General features: G+C 39.7%; 2 protein-coding genes across 4 annotated transcripts in view; one reads left to right on the top strand and one right to left on the bottom strand.

Annotated features, from left to right (window-relative positions):
* LOC139798306 (lysosomal acid lipase/cholesteryl ester hydrolase-like) overlaps window positions 1–14,289 on the top strand; it is a 41,737-nt gene that overhangs the window by 16,147 nt on the left and 11,301 nt on the right. The window lies entirely within an intron of this gene.
* Window positions 1,270–13,019, bottom strand: ANKRD22 (ankyrin repeat domain 22). 3 transcript variants are annotated; one of them, XM_071748770.1, is made up of 6 exons: window positions 12,577–13,013; window positions 6,333–6,524; window positions 4,199–4,306; window positions 3,808–3,885; window positions 2,307–2,405; window positions 1,270–1,684 (listed from the first exon to the last, which is right to left on the bottom strand). In XM_071748770.1, the coding sequence occupies exons 1-6, from the start codon at window positions 12,595–12,597 to the stop codon at window positions 1,607–1,609; spliced, it is 576 nt and encodes a 191-aa protein (XP_071604871.1). In that variant the 5' UTR covers window positions 12,598–13,013; the 3' UTR covers window positions 1,270–1,606. The 3 variants fall into 3 exon arrangements, with proteins under 3 accessions (XP_071604871.1, XP_071604874.1, XP_071604873.1); XM_071748773.1 differs by lacking the exon at window positions 12,577–13,013 and adding an exon at window positions 4,879–4,957 and having other exon boundaries at window positions 6,333–6,489; XM_071748772.1 differs by lacking the exon at window positions 3,808–3,885 and having other exon boundaries at window positions 12,577–13,019.

The following is a 14,289-nucleotide window of genomic DNA, read 5'->3' as shown; positions in this document are numbered from 1 at the left end:
TTGACAGAAAACTTGTCTTTTTTTCCTTTTTTCCTGCTCACATTTATTTACAGTGTCAACACAACTAAGAGATCTTCAGACACTTCAGCTCTTTCAGCCCATGAATTATACTTGACAGTGGTAATGAAACTGTAGCAATCACTTTGAGCTCTCAACTTTGACTTTTGCATAACTCTGTCTTGACAGTCCTTTTTTCCAAGTACTTTCTGCAAAATAGGAAAGGAGTCATTTGTTTTCCCTTTTGAGCCATTATCCCAGAGATAACATCTTCATTATCTACACAAATGCCTCACAGATAGCCACCTAAAAGTTTATTTGGTGGGCAGGAGTGTCTAGACCCAGGTTACACCCAAAATGTTCATTATTACATGCTCAGACAGCTTTCTTTCTTGGGGTGTTTCTGCATGGACCTCAAGTTCTTTTTGCTGTTCAAGTTGGCATGCAATAGAATAGTTACACAGGAAATATATATCTGTTTTCTGCAAGAAGGGAAAATACACTAACTTGTCTGTGCACCCAGTCTAGCAACCACTGGCAGTGCTGATCATGGCATCTATCTTCCAAACTTATGGCAGCTTAGAGGAAGTGGCCAAAACTATAAAGAAAAGTAAAGATTCATTAGATCAAGAAAGCAAGAAGCAGCAGCCTTTGAAAGGAGATTCTCCTTTATTGCTACCTTATTAAATCACAAAGCACAAGGGCACATGTAATGCATTGCTCACCAGTGCAGGTTTTTTTCTGCCTTTGTAAGACAAGGTTCCCAATGATGATAATTTTATTTCTTAGTATATGTAACCCCTGTGTCATATACCACTCTGAAAAGTGAGCTATCTTGTCCAGTGCCCTGGGGATTATACATCTGGTTTCACTTCCTGATATTTGTTTCTTTATCATACTGTTAATATTGAAAAGGTGGTCAAGAGACTCGTTTCTCTTCTGAGCCAATAATAATTTCATTATTATTTCTTATTTCATAAAAGCAAGCTGGGAATTGACATTCTTTGTGTTCTCCAACTCAAATCTCTTTTTGCTGTTTCTCACATAAAAAAAGAAAACATAACCTTCCCTTGTAGCAAAAGAGTGAGAATTAAGATGTGTGACATTTGTAGCTGGGATGGAAGGAGGAAGTGCTAAGCTGAGAGATCTACTTTTCCAGTCACTCACATTGTTGAAAGAGAAATACAAAGAGAAAGGGTGCCAGACTGCATAAACTGCTCTGGCATACTCTTCAGTTGTCAGGTGTATCCCCTATGGAACAAGTACCACACATTCTGATGTAAATTTTAATTTTGTATTGTTCACAATGTTACAAATGTGCAATATTTAAGCTTCCAGGAATGCTATAGCTAGTTTTCAAAATGCACAGTTTGCACAAGTCAAGTAATAAAACTGGGAAGCAGATGGGAAGGGCAGTATTTTGAACACTGATGTAATAATTCATGGCTTAAAAGTCAAATTAACTCCTTTCAGCCTCCATGACTGTGGGGTTATGAACAAATTTCATCTTTGTCAAGTAGCAGCTTTCAGCCCTCTGCCGGATTCCTCCTGCTGTGCAAAATGGATTGCATGTGAGGTAATTTTCTGTGTGTTCAGGAGTTCTTAATGACTAGGAAGTTTTCCTTAGCATGCTTTCAATGTCGTGGAACTTCAATCTTCTTGCTATATCTAAGGGAGTCTCCCCATCCTGAAAAGAAAGAGATGAAATGCATTGCAATATGGTAGATGTAAGCCATGTACAAAGAGCTTTCTTCAATTTGCAACCCAGATGCAGTGCCCTCCCTGCCTAAATTTCACTGTCACACTCTTGCTTAAAAGAAAAGTTTCAGAACATAGTGGGTCTAATACCGGTCTCAGTGAAGCAGGGTCAGAGTCCTCTCCTCTCCACCTGTGCTGGCAGCCATTCCACTGTTTTCTGGGGCTGATGTCCTGGAAACATTGCTCACCTCAATTCAGTAATGTAGATACTCACAGGCCAATATTTATATGCACAACATTTGAGCTTTTCTGGTGACAGAAGCAGCTTGACTTAGCCCTTCTCAGAAGAATGGTGTTCAGTGACATGAAAAGCACCAAGGGAGGCTCTTACCACACCCCTGCAGCCTGCATCTGAGGAACAACTGCAGAGCATCCGTTAAGAGGTACCAGAAAGGTAGCCAAAGACAATGGAGCAAACATTGCTCTATAGCACAGATGCTGCAAGGAAGCTGTGTACCCTTTTCTCAAGCTGCTGCACACCAGCAAGGGCCTACAATGTACTAGTTCACCATCCTGAGAGGGAAATACAGATATCATCTTCACCTTCTTACCTGATTCTTTACAGAAGCGTCTGCATGAGCCTCAAGCAGTAGAGGAATGACTGCCAGGTTTTTCATTTCACAAGCATAGTGAAGGGCTGTGCTACCAGACTGAAGGGAAACAGAAACAAATCAGTTTAGTTTTCTTACTCCTTTAGCAGATCTTAAGCAAATACAACTACCTGTAGCCTTATCAGTTTATCCCTAACATTTGGATGTAAAAGACACATTTCCTGTTACAGTATACTACACACTAAAAATAATTTTTGCTTATAAGGGAAAGAAGTACAATAAAATAAAAAAAAATCTTTCCCCAGGATGCAGCTCTTAAAGTGGGTTTATTCCCTTTATCCAGAAGACAGTAATTCTGGATAGTGAGATAGAGTTCACCCTCAGCAAGGCTGCTTATGACACCAAGCAGTATGGTGCAGCCGATTCATGGGTGGGAAGGGATGCCATCCAGAGGGACCTTGACAGGCTGAAGAGTTGGGCCCGTGCAAATCACATGAAGTTCAACAAAGCAAAGTTCAAAGTCCTGCACTTGGGTCAAGGAAATCCCTAGCACAAATGCAGGTTGGGCAGAGAATGGATTGAGAAATGCCCTGAGAAGGACCTGGGGGTTTTGGTTGATGAGCTCAGTATGAGCAGGAATGTTCTCTTGTAGCCCAGAAAGTCATCAGTATCCTGTTTGCCTCAAAAGAAGCATGGTTAGCAGGTAAAGCAAGGGGATTCTGCCCCTCTATTTCACTCTTTTGAGATCCCACTTGGAGTATTGTGTCCAGTTCTGGGATCCCCAACACAAGAAGTACATAGAGTCCAGAGTGGACTATGTGCTATATACTCATGGAGTGAGTCCAGAGGAGGAGCATGAAGCTTGTCAGAGGGCTGGAGCTTATCTCCTATGAAGACAGGCTGAGAGAGTTGGGCCAGATTGGATGGGGCTTTGAACAACCTTGTCTAACAGAAGGTCTCCCTGCCCCGAGGCATTGGAACTAGATGATCTTTCTAAACCAAGCCATTCTGTGGTTTTCTAATTTCAGAAGACTCCATTATCTTGATCTCAACAACTGTGCCTTAAGCAATAATGTTTGCACATAATTTGTTGTTTTAGAAGTTGGTGCTGCTAAAATTGGGGAGTTCCCTTTTCTACCTTTGCCCACAGTCTTTTCCAGTCCAAGAATTCATAAATGGTGATTAACTCAGATCCTTATATCACTAGAATTTTTAGAGGATCAAGTGTCTAATACATCAATATCTCTATACAGTATCTCTACAGTGCCCTCTTAACAGACCACTGATCAGAAAGGGAGAATTAGTTGATATGTGGAGACTTATTTCTGTGAACACAACAAAGCTATTGCATAAGTATTAAGGAGAAGCAGTGAATCCTCCTGCTATATCACAATCAGTTCAGTTTCTGAACCTACTCTGAAAACAGGAATATATTGCTAGAAGATTTTGAAGTCTGCTTTAAGTTATGTTGCATCATTTGCATTTGAAAAAGTCCACTTACAAAGTCTGTAGCATTAACATCCACTCCAGCTCTAAGCAACATCTTGATCAGGTTTTCATTCTGTTTTGTCTTTGAGATCTATTTAGTGCAAGGGAAAGAGTAACACAGTAAGAGAGTTCATCTGCATATGGTACTAAGTAGATGTTAGCAAAATACTGGTTTGTGGTTTTTTCCACAAAAGAAGAGTGTCTGGCTCCAGCATGTGCCAAACTGATGCAATGATTCAGTTCTGTTCTTTCACTTCCTTTTTTGTTTCTTATTCTCCATCATTCCTGCAATGAAAACTGTTGTCTGTATTCTATACAGCTTTCTGGACTGAAATATTGCCAAGAGAAAGGTGATAAGGTGAAAGGGAAAGGTATAAGGCTTTTCTTCTTTCATCCAAACTCACCATGAGAAGATATCCAATAAGCATAACTGGCATGAGGATTATGATGAGCACATAGTCAAGGAAGGTGAAGCGTTTTCTCACAGCATAATGCAGACATGTGCGGTCCTTCTAAACACAAAATAACTCTTATTAATATCAGGCCCATTGATTATATTAGTTAAATATTGGCAATAGTAGGTAACTTTATATTTCACAAGCTTTCTTTTAGGTTATGTACCAGAAATATTTATTGTGTTTTCAAGAAGAAACACACACATGCATTTTGCTTCCTTTAAGTATAATCACATTTAACAGATCCAGGTTCACAGAACTTGGGCTACACATTCAAGTAGGATGTAGGATCCAAAGGAGTCCATGTGTATGTCTGCAAACTTGGATACAGCTTCAGGATAGAAAGCAGAGCAGTCATCTCATGTGGGTCCCACCACTGCCCAGCAAGTGAAATCAGCAGGAAGAATCCCCAGAGGTGTTACAAAGCAAAGCAAAGATACACAAGAGTTTATGGCATCTCATTTGGCAGACATGCGAAACACGGACAAGTAGCAAACCCCCCCAGCATATTCCTACAGAGAAGAGAGCTTAAAAAATATTTCTTTGTACCAAAGCAACTAAAGAGTAGAGATTTTAACTTGTGTATTAAAAACAGACATACAGGTTGTAAAGCTAGATTTCAGTGTTACCTGGAGGCCCCAAAGCAGCAGAAAAGCCTTTCTGTCATCCTTTGCTCCCATTTTCAGTCCCGAGCACCACAGACAAGCTCTGTGCCCAAAGGCATGATTCCATTTGTGAAGGTGAAGCAAAGAAATATTTAAGATATCCAGGCTCAGCTAGCAAATATCTACCAATGCGATTAGAATTATTTTACTGCAAAATACTGAACCCTTACAAAGGGACTTTGAAGTAAGAAGGAGAGCCTTTTGCACCAAGAAGAAAAGACAGGATAGAACATGCTTCTGACCTCATGAGCATTTGCTGCCCTCCTATGAAAAAAACAAATAAACTGAAAATGAGAGATATAAGATAACCAAAAAATGTATAAGAACCACTAAACATTGCCTTGGAGTATGAGATGATACAGTAAAATTGAATAATTTGTGGTTTTTTTCCCCTGGCTATTTAGCACTCTCAGCATCATAAACATAAATCAGTAATCAAGCCAAAACATACATATTTCAGCTAATTTTTAATTTTAATATATAAGGAAATATTCCACAAAACCCCACATTCTTATAAACTTAGGAAAAAGAGCAAGTCACTGCTATTGTACAAAGCAGGTAGGGAACTTTTTAAATAGGGAACGAGTGAAGAACAGGCAAAAACTTCCTTCTTCACCTTCCAGCACGCTATTAGGTGCGGGGAGAATAAAGGTTTTCATGGAGTCAGTCTCTCTTCAGATACACATTTTTGAGAAATGGACAGGCTCTCCTTCATACTTTCCTTTAAAGAGAGTGAAGAAAATGAGAGGGAAACGAAAAGCTTCAGAAGGGGCAGATAAAAGCTGGAGGTCAAGATGAGTGCAGAGTGCTGCTTGGATAAGTGGGCAGAACCCACTGGGGGTGTAGCAAGACAAACCTCTTTTAGGGCACGGCGCTCCAAGGTCCAACCAGGTGTTCCAGCAGAAACTCACGAATAGTGCTTGGGGTCTATTGCCCTCAGGGCTGACCAGCCTGGATCAGTGCTATTGCTCGGAAAGCAGCAAACCTCTCTGCTGGCTTCCTCAGGTGTGAGCTTTATTGGCCCCCTAATCCTGCTCATGCGCAGTAGGGGCCCACCCTAATCAGGCACAGGTGGGCTTAACACAAGCTCATGCCCACTACCTGGCAATTAGTGGCACCTGGTTGCCTCATTTCACTACATGGGGGTGCCATGCAGTGTTACCTACACTGGTAATGTTAACACAGAGAGAAACTCAGACTGGCAATCTACCTTGTGTGCCATGGCAAGTTAGGAAAATAAATAAGAAGACAAACGGAAGCCAAGTGTTTTATTAAGTTTTTAGTTGGGGGCTACACTTTTGCTTCAGTTGGAAACAAACCTCAGGCTTGGCAGTACTGCCAGAGTTCCCACACATACACTCCAAGAACCTGACAGAGCAGTCACTGCAAACAAAGAATTACTGCTGGTGCCCACTTACCCTGTTCCTGAGGTTGACATCAGCACTTCTTTTTAGAAGATAGCTAACTATCCTGTTGTTTCCCTGTTTGCATGCACAAATTAAGGGGGTGTCTCCACCAATGCTGTCCTGGACGTTCAGGGAGTTGCTGTTGCGCTCCAAAAGTAGCTGAACTTCATTGAAATCGTTATTATAAGCTGCCTGACAAATGGGCTGAAGAGAGAAGATAAAATTCATCAGCACACGTTTCACTGAGGTATCAGCTCTTCCCATTGTACCTTACTACTTGCACAGCCTAGAACACTCGTAATAGGGGCTGTAATTCTACGTGGTTTCCAGAAGATGGTGGTAAGAGATACTCCTTCAGCAGCTCAGCCCTCACCATGAGAAGTCACAGCCCTGGCACTCCCAGGGGACTGAACTTTCTGTTCCGTTTGAGCAACGTGTCTATAATCCAAGAAATAAATCCGGTTTATTTGCAGTCATTAAAAAAAAAAAAAAAAAAAAAAAAAAAAAAAGCCCGCCTTCTGATCTCATATTATTTGGTCACTGAATTAAGTAGCAAGTGCTGACAAGCCCTAAGCTTGCCTAAGCAGGCTTCCCCTTGGGATGGGAACTGCTGTACAAAGGGTACCACTTCTGACTCAAGTCCCAGAACCTTCAAGTTCAAGTCGAACTTCATACCTAAAAAACCACGCATGTAAGCCCACAGCTCGGATTTTTGGCCTTGGGGAACTGCTTGCTGTTTAAGTCTTTGCTCAGTATTTCAATGCACCCTTGACCCAATCTTCCATGCCTCTGCAGCAGCAAGAGCTGAGACTAAGAGGATGAAAATGACAAAAGTACTATGAGTTTCTAATGGCCTAATACTGGCAGAAAACACCAGTGGGAAGCCTGCCAGGCTGGCAGCATTTGAAGTTCTACAGTGGAAAAGAGATTAACTTTCTTTCTTATCTTACCTTCTACACTGAGGTTTTTATACACCATTTAATGAGACAGGTGTTTTAAAAAATATTATTTACAGGTTTTCCTTTCTGTTCTCCTTTTATTACATCAGAAACACATTACATAGAGAGGACCAGAAATCTGAGTCCTTTTGTCATTCCCCAGCATTTAGCTTTTTTTTTTTTTCCCCACATTAAAAGCATTCATCTTATTTAAATTTTCTCTTCAGACAAACTTAGATCTAAAACACAAGTTTACATCCAGAGTCATTGCTACTTGGTCTTCTGGAGAGTTGCATTAGAGAAGATATTTTGCTTTCTCTAGGTAGTATTTATATGCCTTCCAGACCTTGCACCACTTCATGCTTTGTTTTATTATATCAGGCAAAATTATCCAAGGAATACATGCAACAATATAAATTTTACAAGCCTATGTGTACCATTTCCTATTACACACTCCTCCGGAACTGGAACTGTTTTAATGACATTTTAATGTTTAATGACTTCGAAGACAAGTACATAGTGGTACCATCTAAATGATCAGTTTGCTCTGGAACCTTGTTCTGTTATATTAGTGTCTTGTACTGTATCTTCATAAAAATCTTCACCTTTAGGATGTGTATCTTCATGAAGGAGAAGATCAAGTGGAGTCTGTCTGCACCTCTGATTTCCCTACTCTTCTTATTTTTAATTACTTTGATTTTTTATATGTGCAGGTGATTTGCTCTTTGGTTGAATATCTGCTTAAATCCCAGGCATGTCTCACACAACTTCACTCCTTTCAAGCCTGACTCTTGCTAATTCAGCAGCTCCTCTCACCAAATGACATTCTTTTGTGTTATTCTTTCTGTGCTGTCTCAAAGAATTTTACTTGCTTGGTCATTAAGCTCAAAGAATTTCAAACTGATTTTCTCATTGACCTGTGGGATCTTTTTCTAAAGCTTTGACTACTGTTAAACCCAGTTCCAGATCCATGAATAATGATGTAGCACTTACCACTTCCTAAGAGACTACATGATTTGATACTGAAGTTATGCACAGAGACCAGCACAGAGGAGTCACAGCCACTCCTTTAAATTTTATGAAACTGGCTGTTCTCAGCATAGAGAGTGTAAGGGAGCAATTCTCATCCATTCCAACACCTAATATGCAGGTGACTGACATATTTAAAGTATGTTTCAATTATTATTAGTCCCCTGCAGTGGGAGTTCTTTGTAAAACTGATTCATTCATGCAATAACATGTTCCATTCATATTTAAAAATAAACAAAACAAAACAAAACAAACAAGAAACCACAAAGAAAAAACAAACAAACAACCCAAAACAAAACAAAAAATACCACAAACATTTTTCCTGACTGTATGGAATTTTATTGAGGCCTGCTCTGCTGGTTTGCACTCCAGAAATTCTTTTATTCAAAGAAAAGTGAGAAATCATGGAGATTAGACTTGTAATATACCTCACAAATTGACAAATGTGACTTCCTGAATGAAGAAGAAACATAGCAGCAAAATACTTAAGTGAAGAAACAAAGCAATTCAAACAACTCTAAGGTCAGTATTTTGTTATGAATAACAATTAGACTTCAGAAAAAATGTGTTAAGGAAAGATTAAAGATAGGAAAAATTACAACTAATTGGCAATCAGTCACCACCTGGGTGAGAAAGGTATTAAAAAAGTGCAACCACTGGCAACTTTTATATTAGGCAGTCTTTCTCAGAGAGACAGAAGAGAGCTGTTATTGAAGGCTCTAAACCAGGATAGTGGATACAGTTCTTGTCATCTGAGTCCAAAAATTAAATCAGACAATGGCAGGAGTGTAAAAACTCTACAAAACTGAGAATTGTGAAGAGCTTGAAGAAAGACTGATTTGCCTATGTCAGATAGGAAGAAAAAAGACAGGGCTGTTTTTCAAAATAAATTAAAGGGTAAGTATTAGAGAGAGCCAATTGTTTCCAAAACAGGCTTCCAGTAGCAGCAGAATGGACACAAAACCTGACTGGCTCCATGCTGGAGCTTGAGAAGTGTGCAAGAATATCTGTGGTAGTGAAACCCTGGCACATAACCCATTTCCACCTTTTGCTTGGTTGTCACTATGGCAGCTCTACCTAAATTAGGACTAACTATGCTTATAGCTGTTTTAAACAATTCTCCAAACTATATTCAGAGGCAATTAATAGAGTTTCTTACATACACACAGTTAGGAGGCACCTGTCTGGAATGTCAGCAGTAAGGTCATATATAGAGCTGGGACAATGTTATGTACAAGCAGTAGATTCCATCCAAACAGATTTCCTTTCTGCCTTCAGAAAAGCATGAAGACTAAAAGTCTGGAAACCTCTCTCAGTTTTCTACAGTATTAGAAGACCTCAATAAAGATGTAGCTTAAGAATCTGCTTCTGGTCCATGTTATGGTTATTACATTATTGTTATCTACTCATTATACACAAGGGGGAAATAAGTCTATGAGATACATACTCAGAATAACTGAGCTTCATGTGCAAGATAGAAGCAGTATCAGAAGAACACAGAGTTTCTTTCTCAGATCCTGACTCAGCTGGTCTTCAAGTACAGAAGTCTCATGGCAGCTGAGGACAGCCAGGAGAATCCCTGCAGATTCACTGGTAACTGGAGCACAGATATAAAGTTTATGGCATCTCTTTCAGGCACCTTTGAGAAACAAAGGCCAGCACTTCCACAATAAAAACACTGAAGATCACTGGGAACTGAGCTTACAACTTGTGAAAATGTTCACAGTCCAAGACACAGAGACTGTAAAGTGGCTACTCCCACTTACACCACATTGTTTGTAAACCCCTGCGTTCCAACCACCCCAGAGAACCCCAAACAGACCCAGCCCACCTCCACAACACTGCAGAGCACTCCTGCCATATGCACATCAAGCATCCCATCAAATATAAACACTGGCTCTAGGTCTGAAGAGAAGCAGTGCAGGACCAAGAATTCCAGCTTAAGTGAAGAGGAAGTGAGCACCTCTTTGAACACCAGACTCCTCCTACCCTCACCAGTGACGCCTTTTCCCTGCCACAGCATCAGGGTTAAGCATGAACTACAGCACATGTCACTGCTAAACTGAAGAAAGGAAAGGGCAGACACTAGGTACTGAAAATTAGAGCCTGAAGATAAGCCAGTGACTGAGAGATGATCAACCAAGTCAGGTGTTGAAATGAAAATTGGGTATGCAGTTTTAAAGCAAAACATCTATAGTTAGATTAGAATATCACTTCTTACACTATTTTTTTCTACAAGCCCTTCAGAAGAGGATTTAATTGTCCAGTATATTTCAGGAAAGGTGAGCAGTAGGCTTTTTATAAAGGCATGTAGTCATAGGATGGGTAATGGCTTTAAATTGGAAGAGGGCATATTTAGGTTAGACATTAGGAAGAAATTCTTTAGTGTGAGGGTGGTGAGACACTAGAACAGGTTGCCCAGGGAAGCTGTGAGTTCCCATCCCTGGAAGTGTTCAAGGCCAGGTTGGATGGGACTATGAGAGACACAATCTAGTGGGAGGTGTCCCTGACCATGCAGGGGGAGTTGGAATTAGATGATCTTTAAGGTCCCTTCCAACCAAAGCCATTCGATGACAGTCAAACACTTTCATGGCTGAGATCACCCAATTAAAGATCACCAGATAAGCAGTGCAATAAAAGTAAAAAAACTTTCACCATCAGGAATAAGGACAATGCTTTTTCACAATTTGTATTTTAATTTATTATTTTTTAATCAGTTGTGGGTCATGTGATTGAAATCAGGATCTGGTGGTTTACTTCCATTCAGATGAACTGCCACATCAGAATTTGGATACTTGTTTTCAGAGCTTCTTGGCACTTTATCTTCATAGTGATAAAGCATGAAGTAACTCTTCAGCAAATTCTATCACACATGAGATAAAGGTTAAAGGCACCTAACTAAGGACAAAGCATTCAGCTAGTAGAGAGGAGGCTAAGCTAGAACTGGTCTTTCAACTGGGGGAGCAATTTCAGATTATAATTGTTACTTTCTTTGAGAGCTGCAGGGGATTGCCTAAATTACACCTGTCCTGGTTTGAGTCAAGATAGAACCACTTAAACAAATGACAGCAACAACTCTTCGTAGTTGTGTAGACAAAAAGGAGTCACTTCATAATGTTCAGATATTCTGAACCAGTCCACGCTCTCTTCCTATGCACTAATATTTATCCAGAGGTGTGCTACAAACTAAACAGAAAAGTCTAAATCATGTTTGCAATGGTGACAAAGGCAGTAATATCAAATATATACCTCTCAGAAAAGGCAGCTGACACTTTCTTATTTGTAATTCTCTAGATCTTTGTTCCTTATGAATGAACCATACTTTACCCAGAAAAGGGTATCTCACTCAAAATTTTTAAAGCAAGAGAACTAAAGTACATGAAAACATTACCTAATGAGCATGGAAGATATGGACAGCATTTGAATATTCTCTAAACACTTCTTTATTTAAGCTAAATGGCACTGGTCTCTTGTACAATACTGTCTCACAGCAGTAGATCTGGAGAGAGGCAACAAGCCCTTTCAGAATACAGTCAGTCTACCCACCGATCACCTTATGCTCAGATTCAAGCTCTATAATACTGAAAGAGGAGAAAATACTTGATTTCATTGAACACTGAGCCTTTTAAAAATACAAGAGGTGGCTTTCAGCATAGAAATGTAAGCTACTAGAGGAATAGCTATATAGTGCTATCTCCAGACAAAGAAGCAGCAGTGCAATCCACTGTATTTAGAGTCAAAAAGGAACAAAATCCTCTTTTGTTCCCAGGTGTACAAATGGAAAGTTTATAAAATAATGAATATGTTTAGCTTTCAGCACTTATGCTAAAAATCCAGGGGGTTGCTAAATGGACCATTGTCTAGGGACAAGTCCATAAACATAGATTAAAAAAATATAAATATCACATTCCTAAACAATCACGGAGCTGGAGGGATGTTTTCTTCAGTATAATCTTTATTATCTATATTCATCATAAGCCAAGGAGTTGTTTGCAGTTTGCAAAGTTGTTTTTTGTTTGCACCATGCTCAAAATTATTCTGATCTCAACACAAACCAAAAAAAAAAAAAAATATTGAACAGTCACTTTGTCTCTGTAGTCACACAGGTTTCTGCATTTTCATTACTCCTACAAACAGCACTCCTCTCAATTTGTAGTAGCCAAAAAGAAGCATTTCAAAGGAAAGAACTTCCAGATCAGTATGGAAGGCTATGATTGAAAGGACCCAAACCCAGGTGAACATTCACATCTACAATAGTTTCAGTTACTGTGCAGAAAATAGTAACATACCTCTGAATAAAGTATCCCCATGTCTATTCTTCACTGTTTGAAGCTCTTCTTCTTCACCAGCCCAACAGCTTAACCTCACTTGAAATGCTCTTGAGCTTGTTTGAATCTGGTTAATATTTAACTTAAAAGTATCGCTCTTAAGCTATATCTATTTCAAGTCATTTCTACTTGATAGAAACAGTCATCTTAGAAACCCAACCCAGGCACGTAAATGTGTGAACAACAGGGGACTGACAGAACAAGTTACAACAGAGAAGCATTTTCCTTTGTCATTTTTGCAATTACAGCCTCCAGTTGCCTAAAAAGGAAAGTAGCAAAACAGGCTGAGGAGGGGAGGGGTGAGAGAGAGAGGAAGAAAATTTCACAAGTGAAGAAAGGGAGTGGGAAAAAGAAAAAAAAAGGCATGAAACCTAAAACTTAAAATATGTAACTACAAATGGTAGCTAGTTTGCTACCCAAGCTACTTTTGAATAAAACATATCCCAGACCTTGTGCAAGAACTTCAAATGCCTACTGAGGAATGGGAAGCAACTAAATCCCACACACTCAATGAGAGTTCCCAGTATAATTAGCTTCAGTCTCTTATTAAGTAGGCCACCCTCTTTCGGTACCTATTTATTCTCCAGTGAGGTGGGAGGCCATACAAAATGACTCATACTGTCACTATCCTTCTCTGCCAAAAGTATTGTAGCTCCATTAACTGTAGTGTCAATTTGCTGACACCATTTCTAACTCTTTCAGTGGCTGTTTACCAGAAGAAAATGAGGCTGCCTTCCAGCAGAAGCATACACTATACCTAATGGTGACAAACCTCTCTAGGATCCTCCCAACAGATTGATCTTTCAATGTGTCATGAATATTTTGTTGGCCTACAGACACAATGGAGTGAGTAATATCTCAAAGGTATTCCTTGCCAGTAATTCTTGACATCCAAATCCTAAGGAATTAATGTTCTCTGATGCCAACTGGCTAGGTTGTTAGAATTAATAAATTACAACTCATCTCATTGGAAGACACATCAAATTGTTCAGCTGTTTAATATAACAATTTAGCAGTTTATTTAATACTTTCCTAACACCAATATATACATGCATGGTAACAAGAAAAAGTACTAAAAAAGAAGAAAAATATAAAAAAACAATCCAACCCAGACTCCTCTGTGAAACGCAGCAATACCTTCAGGCATTATCTCTGTTGAGATAGTGGGAACAGTTACTTAATCCAGCATCACATCTCTGGCCCTCTTGAAGATCACTCCTGAGATTTACAGTCAGAGCTTTGTTGTGGAACACAAGGAAGAAATCCAACTGTGATGAGGCATGAGACTTATTCAAATGTATGTTATATTGCATATTTCACATTAGCTACCCAACCAATACCCATGCAGCATGCAGCATAAGGGCTTCAGGGCAGAATTAACTCAATAGCCCCAACTACTAACAGCCACAGAGAAACCCCTTCATGGCACCAACCAGAGACTGCATTGTGGAACACAGTGAACCCCTTTTTTCACATGAAAAATGCAGCCCATCCTGTGGCTGAGCTCAAGGAGGTCAGTCAGCTGCACTCCTTCATGTGCACTGTGCACTATTGATCTGTTCCACCTCCACCACAGTTGTCAAATGACCCAAAGAACAGTCAGAAATGACCATAAGCAAAAAACCAGAAAGCAAACAGAGAAGGTGAAAAGGAAATTCTGTTACCTGGGCATAC

This window comes from Heliangelus exortis, chromosome 7, assembly GCF_036169615.1.
Source record: "Heliangelus exortis chromosome 7, bHelExo1.hap1, whole genome shotgun sequence".
Taxonomy (NCBI): Eukaryota; Metazoa; Chordata; class Aves; order Apodiformes; family Trochilidae; genus Heliangelus; species Heliangelus exortis.
This window is presented reverse-complemented; position numbering and strand designations above follow the sequence as displayed.

Bases quoted from the DNA above. Each gene is read 5' to 3' on its own strand.
- ANKRD22 (XM_071748770.1), bottom strand. From the start codon at position 12,597: ATGGGGATACTTTATTCAGAG. The intron at 6,525-12,576 runs GTATGTTACTAT...TTCTCTCTTCAG, and splicing joins TGGGGATACTTTATTCAGAG to CCCATTTGTCAGGCAGCTTA. The intron at 3,886-4,198 runs GTGAGTTTGGAT...TGCACTAAATAG, and splicing joins TTATTGGATATCTTCTCATG to ATCTCAAAGACAAAACAGAA.